The sequence below is a fragment of the Acipenser ruthenus genome, chromosome 12 (genome assembly GCF_902713425.1).
Source record: "Acipenser ruthenus chromosome 12, fAciRut3.2 maternal haplotype, whole genome shotgun sequence".
NCBI lineage: Eukaryota > Metazoa > Chordata > Actinopteri > Acipenseriformes > Acipenseridae > Acipenser > Acipenser ruthenus.
Window position 1 is genome coordinate 42,446,734 of NC_081200.1, and position 6,615 is coordinate 42,453,348.

The 6,615-nt window shown below is 51.0% G+C and overlaps 1 protein-coding gene across 1 annotated transcript; it reads left to right on the forward strand.

The window, feature by feature from the left end:
- The first annotated feature begins 324 nt into the window (after positions 1 to 324).
- Positions 325 to 3,382, forward strand: LOC131739976 (zinc finger protein 850-like). The gene is made up of 2 exons (XM_059034169.1): positions 325 to 333; positions 839 to 3,382. Exons 1-2 carry the CDS (start codon positions 325 to 327, stop codon positions 3,380 to 3,382), a joined length of 2,553 nt encoding a protein of 850 aa, XP_058890152.1.
- Positions 3,383 to 6,615: the final 3,233 nt, after the last annotated feature.

Below are 6,615 nucleotides of genomic sequence, written 5' to 3' on the forward strand. Positions count from 1 at the left end.
TACATCCCCTCAGTACAATACCAGTGTATAATACATCCCCTCAACACAATACCAGTGTATAATACATCCCCTCAGTACAATACCAGTGTATAATACATCCCCTCAGTACAATACCAGTGTATAATACATCCCCTCAGTACAATACCAGTGTATAATACATCCCCTCAGTACAATACCAGTGTATAATACATCCCCTCAGTACAATACCAGTGTATAATACATCCCCTCAACACAATACCAGTGTATAATACATCCCCTCAGTACAATACCAGTGTATAATACATCCCCTCAACACAATACCAGTGTATTCGTGGGACCGATACCATGTACAGGGTTCATAAAAAGAACAGTTTAAAATAAAGACATTAATTCTTATTATTAATTTCTTAGCAGACACCCTTATCCAGGGTGATTTATAATTGTTAGAAGATATCACATTATTTTTTACATACAATTACCCATTTATACAGTTGGGTTTTTACTGGAGCAATCTAGGTAAAGTACCTTGCTCAAGGGTACAGCAACAGCATCCCCCACCTGGGATTGAACCCACGACCCTCCGGTCAGGAGTCCAGAGCCCTAACCACTACTCCACACTGCTGATTAATAGTTGAACAAACTTAAAACAAGAACTAGAAAAGTGCCAGTACAGTGGAAGCCATTTCTCACGAGATGATTATTATTATTATTATTATTTCTTAGCAGACGCCCTTAGACAGATGCAGAGCCTTGAATACAGAATACAGATCACCACAGAACTGTGTGTGTGAACTTAACACTTTCCTTTCCCGACTCGATTACCCTGCTTCTGCTCTCACACCACTGACTCAATCACAAGCCTCTGGCTGCATCGACGGGCTGCAAGGACCAACACGACGAAGCGGGGCAGAGTCCCACAGGCTGCAAGGATCAACAGGACGAAGCAGGGCAGAGTCCCACAGGCTGCAAGGATCAACAGGACGAAGCAGGGCAGAGTCCCACAGGCTGCAAGGAGCAACAGGATGAAGCAGGGCAGAGTCCCACAGGCTGCAAGGACCAACAGGACGAAGCGGGGCAGAGTCCCACAGGCTGCAAGGACCAACAGGACGAAGCGGGGCAGAGTCCCACAGGCTGCAAGGACCAACAGGACGAAGCAGGGCAGAGTCCCACAGGCTGCAAGGACCAACAGGACGAAGCGGGGCAGAGTCCCACAGGCTGCAAGGACCAACAGGACGAAGCGGGGCAGAGTCCCACAGGCTGCAAGGACCAACAGGACGAAGCGGGGCAGAGTCCCACAGGCTGCAAGGATCAACAGGACGAAGCAGGGCAGAGTCCCACAGGCTGCAAGGAGAAACAGGACAAAGCGGGGCAGAGTCCCACAGGCTGCAAGGAGCAACAGGGCGAAGCGGGGCAGAGTCCCACAGGCTGCAAGGACCAACAGGACGAAGCGGGGCAGAGTCCCACAGGCTGCAAGGAGCAACAGGGCGAAGCGGGGCAGAGTCCCACAGGCTGCAAGGACCAACAGGACGAAGCGGGGCAGAGTCCCACAGGCTGCAAGGACCAACAGGATGAAGCGGGGCAGAGTCCCACAGGCTGCAAGGAGCAACAGGACGAAGCGGGGCAGAGTCCCACAGGCTGCAAGGATCAACAGGACGAAGCGGGGCAGAGTCCCACAGGCTGCAAGGACCAACAGGACGAAGCAGGGCAGAGTCCCACAGGCTGCAAGGAGCAACAGGGCGAAGCAGGGCAGAGTCCCACAGGCTGCAAGGAGCAACAGGGCGAAGCAGGGCAGAGTCCCACAGGCTGCAAGGACCAACAGGACGAAGCAGGGCAGAGTCCCACAGGCTGCAAGGAGCAACAGGGCGAAGCAGGGCAGAGTCCCACAGGCTGCAAGGAGCAACAGGATGAAGCAGGGCAGAGTCCCACAGGCTGCAAGGACCAACAGGACGAAGCAGGGCAGAGTCCCACAGGCTGCAAGGAGCAACAGGGCGAAGCAGGGCAGAGTCCCACAGGCTGCAAGGAGCAACAGGACGAAGCAGGGCAGAGTCCCACAGGCTGCAAGGAGCGACAGGACGAAGCAGGGCAGAGTCCCACAGTCTGCAAGGACCAACAGGACGAAGCAGGGCAGAGTCCCACAGGCTGCAAGGAGCAACAGGGCGAAGCAGGGCAGAGTCCCACAGGCTGCAAGGAGCAACAGGACGAAGCAGGGCAGAGTCCCACAGGCTGCAAGGACCAACAGGACGAAGCAGGGCAGAGTCCCACAGGCTGCAAGGAGCAACAGGACGAAGCAGGGCAGAGTCCCACAGGCTGCAAGGAGCAACAGGACGAAGCAGGGCAGAGTCCCACAGGCTGCAAGGAGCAACAGGACGAAGCAGGGCAGAGTCCCACAGGCTGCAAGGAGCAACAGGACGAAGCAGGGCAGAGTCCCACAGGCTGCAAGGACCAACAGGATGAAGCAGGGCAGAGTCCCACAGGCTGCAAGGAGCAACAGGACGAAGCGGGGCAGAGTCCCACAGGCTGCAAGGACCAACAGGATGAAGCAGGGCAGAGTCCCACAGGCTGCAAGGACCAACACGACGAAGCGGGGCAGAGTCCCACAGGCTGCAAGGACCAACAGGACGAAGCGGGGCAGAGTCCCACAGGCTGCAAGGAGCAACAGGACGAAGCAGGGCAGAGTCCCACAGGCTGCAAGGAGCAACAGGGCGAAGCGGGGCAGAGTCCCACAGGCTGCAAGGACCAACAGGACGAAGCAGGGCAGAGTCCCACAGGCTGCAAGGACCAACAGGACGAAGCAGGGCAGAGTCCCACAGGCTGCAAGGACCAACAGGACGAAGCAGGGCAGAGTCCCACAGGCTGCAAGGACCAACAGGACGAAGCGGGGCAGAGTCCCACAGTCTGCAAGGACCAACAGGACGAAGCAGGGCAGAGTCCCACAGGCTGCAAGGACCAACAGGACGAAGCAGGGCAGAGTCCCACAGGCTGCAAGGACCAACAGGACGAAGCGGGGCAGAGTCCCACAGGCTGCAAGGAGAAACAGGACAAAGCGGGGCAGAGTCCCACAGGCTGCAAGGACCAACAGGATGAAGCAGGGCAGAGTCCCACAGGCTGCAAGGAGCAACAGGACGAAGCGGGGCAGAGTCCCACAGGCTGCAAGGACCAACACGACGAAGCAGGGCAGAGTCCCACAGGCTGCAAGGAGCAACAGGACGAAGCAGGGCAGAGTCCCACAGGCTGCAAGGAGCAACAGGACGAAGCAGGGCAGAGTCCCACAGGCTGCAAGGACCACACTGGGATTGAAGATTGTATGGAGCAAGCACAGAGACAGTGTTTTTGGATCACACTGGGATTGAAGATTGTATGGAGCAGGCACAGAGACAGTGTTTTTGGATCACACTGGGATTGAAGATTGTATGGAGCAAGCACAGAGACAGTGTTTTTGGATCACACTGGGATTGAAGATTGTATGGAGCAAGCACAGAGACAGTGTTTTTGGATTACACTGGGATTGAAGATTGTATGGAGCAAGCACAGAGACTGTGTTTTTGGATCACACTGGGATTGAAGATTGTATGGAGCAAGCACAGAGACAGTGTTTTTGGATCACACTGGGATTGAAGATTGTATGGAGCAGGCACAGAGACAGTGTTTTTGGATCACACTGGGATTGAAGATTTCATCATGGAAGAATCATCATCACAGTTCTCAACTAGCAGACTCTTTGCCCAGGCATTAGGATTGTTTGTAGAAAACCACTGATCTGCTCCTTACACAAGCAACCGAATTGCTTTCAATTGAGCTGTCGAGACGAATTGAATCACTAATGAAGGTGCGTGTAAGCATTGCATGAGCACTGATACAGTAACTCGGAATCAGATGAACTCATGCAGGTTTTATGGAGAGCTTTAAGTCCTCGTGCTATTTTATAGACAGGTGTGTTTAGACCGTGGTGTTTCAGGTTGATAATCAATAGATTTACCCTAGAATCTGTACTCTATGAACAGGGTTTCCCTGCAGAGGGAGCTCAGAACAGCTCTTCAAGACTAGTTGCTTTTATTTGTTTCCAGTGATCTCGACACACCGTTTATTTATATTGTCAATTCAGCCTGTATCTTTATCAACAGCTTTTTATAAACCTATTCACTAAAAACACAGACCAAGAACCTTGTATCTTTCTATAAATGGTGTTATGAAGTCTAAACCAAGGAGCAAACAGAGAGCTGGACAGCACTGTATATTTTCATGTAGAACAGAAGCTGGCCGTGGGACTGCATCTGTCCACCAGAGGGGGCTGCAGCACTGCAGGTATTGATCTGGAGCATGGTCACCCTGCAGTCCGCGCCTGCTGCCTATCTCCACCAGGGGGAGCTCCAGCATTGCTATGATCACTCAGGGTTGGGACGCTTTACTGTGACGCCAGTAAAACGACCCGATACACGTTTAGTGCTTTAATGAGCACTTAATAAAGATACTCTTTATAAAAATGCACCAGAACCTACACTAGCTTACATTCCACGGGTCTTCTGTCTCTGTCACAAGAAAACTGCCTTGATTTCTCCCAACATTAATCACAGACTCCAAGCCTCCTGGAGACATTCCACACTGTATCTAGTTAGAATCTGATAAACTATTTATTTATTTAATCACAAATCTTAAGTAGATTATGCAGCCCTTCCGCCTGCCTGAGTTCTGGTTTAGTTTTGTGGACAATTCAGCAGTGCTCTGTAGTTGTGTGGTTCAGTTCAGCAGTGCTCTGTAGTTTTGTGGTTCAGTTCAGCAGTGCTCTGTAGTTTTGTGGTTCAGTTCAGCAGTGCTCTGTAGTTTTGTGGTTCAGTTCAGCAGTGCTCTGTAGTTTTGTGGTTCAGTTCAGCAGTGCTCTGTAGTTTTGTGGTTCAGTTCAGCAGTGCTCTGTAGTTTTGTGGTTCAGTTCAGCAGTGCTCTGTAGTTTTGTGGTTCAGTTCAGCAGTGCTCTGTAGCTTTGTGGTTCAGTTCAGCAGTGCTCTGTAGTTGTGTGGTTCAGTTCAGCAGTGCTCTGTAGTTTTGTAGTTCAGTTCAGCAGTGCTCTGTAGTTTTGTGGTTCAGTTCAGCAGTGCTCTGTAGTTTTGTGGTTCAGTTCAGCAGTGCTCTGTAGTTTTGTGGTTCAGTTCAGCAGTGCTCTGTAGTTTTGTGGTTCAGTTCAGCAGTGCTCTAGTTTTGTGGTTCAGTTCAGCAGTGCTCTGTAGTTTTGTGGTTCAGTTCAGCAGTGCTCTGTAGCTTTGTGGTTCAGTTCAGCAGTGCTCTGTAGTTGTGTGGTTCAGTTCAGCAGTGCTCTGTAGTTTTGTGGTTCAGTTCAGCAGTGCTCTGTAGTTTTGTGGTTCAGTTCAGCAGTGCTCTGTAGTTTTGTGGTTCAGTTCAGCAGTGCTCTGTAGTTTTGTGGTTCAGTTCAGCAGTGCTCTGTAGTTTTGTGGTTCAGTTCAGCAGTGCTCTGTAGTTTTGTGGTTCAGTGTAGTTCAGTTCAGCAGTGCTCTAGTTTTGTGGTTCAGTTCAGCAGTGCTCTGTAGTTGTGTGGTTCAGTTCAGCAGTGCTCTGTAGTTTTGTGGTTCAGTTCAGCAGTGCTCTGTAGTTTTGTGGTTCAGTGTAGTTCAGTTCAGCAGTGCTCTAGTTTTGTGGTTCAGTTCAGCAGTGCTCTGTAGTTTTGTGGTTCAGTTCAGCAGTGCTCTGTAGTTTTGTGGTTCAGTTCAGCAGTGCTCTGTAGTTTTGTGGTTCAGTTCAGCAGTGCTCTGTAGTTTTGTGGTTCAGTTCAGCAGTGCTCTGTAGTTTTGTGGTTCAGTTCAGCAGTGCTCTGTAGTTTTGTAGTTCAGTTCAGCAGTGCTCTGTAGTTTTGTGGTTCAGTTCAGCAGTGCTCTGTAGTTTTGTAGTTCAGTTCAGCAGTGCTCTGTAGTTTTGTGGTTCAGTTCAGCAGTGCTCTGTAGTTTTGTGGTTCAGTTCAGCAGTGCTCTGTAGTTTTGTGGTTCAGTTCAGCAGTGCTCTGTAGTTTTGTGGTTCAGTTCAGCAGTGCTCTGTAGTTTTGTGGTTCAGTTCAGCAGTGCTCTGTAGTTTTGTGGTTCAGTTCAGCAGTGCTCTGTAGTTTTGTGGTTCAGTTCAGCAGTGGTCTCTGAGTTCACTGCTGTGATGATGTTTTTTTAGAATGCTATATATAAAGTCAGCTCCTCCACCTCTCCCCTGAAAGCCAGCACTGTTCACAAGCTCTCTGTATCTAATCTGATTCCTGCTGTCAGGCAGGCCCTCCTCGTTTGTCTTCTTCTGCACAACAAAACAATGAATCTGCGATTTCATCTCCAAACAAAAACGTTGGCTTCCTGTGCTGTGTGGGAGTGGGAGTGGGAGTGGGAGTGGGATGCTGTGACCTTGGACAGGGAGGAAGCGCTGTTCCAGTATGGTCGAGGGACTGGGAGGGAGGCAGTGAGGTCTAGTGTTTAGAGCTGAGGGACTGGGAGGGAGGCAGAGTGTGTCTAGTGGTTAGGGCTGAGGGACTGGGAGGGAGGCAGAGTGTGTCTAGTGGTTAGAGCTGAGGGACTGGGAGGGAGGCAGAGTGTGTCTAGTGGTTAGGGCTGAGGGACTGGGAGGGAGGCAGAGTGTGTCTAGTGGTTAGGGCTGAGG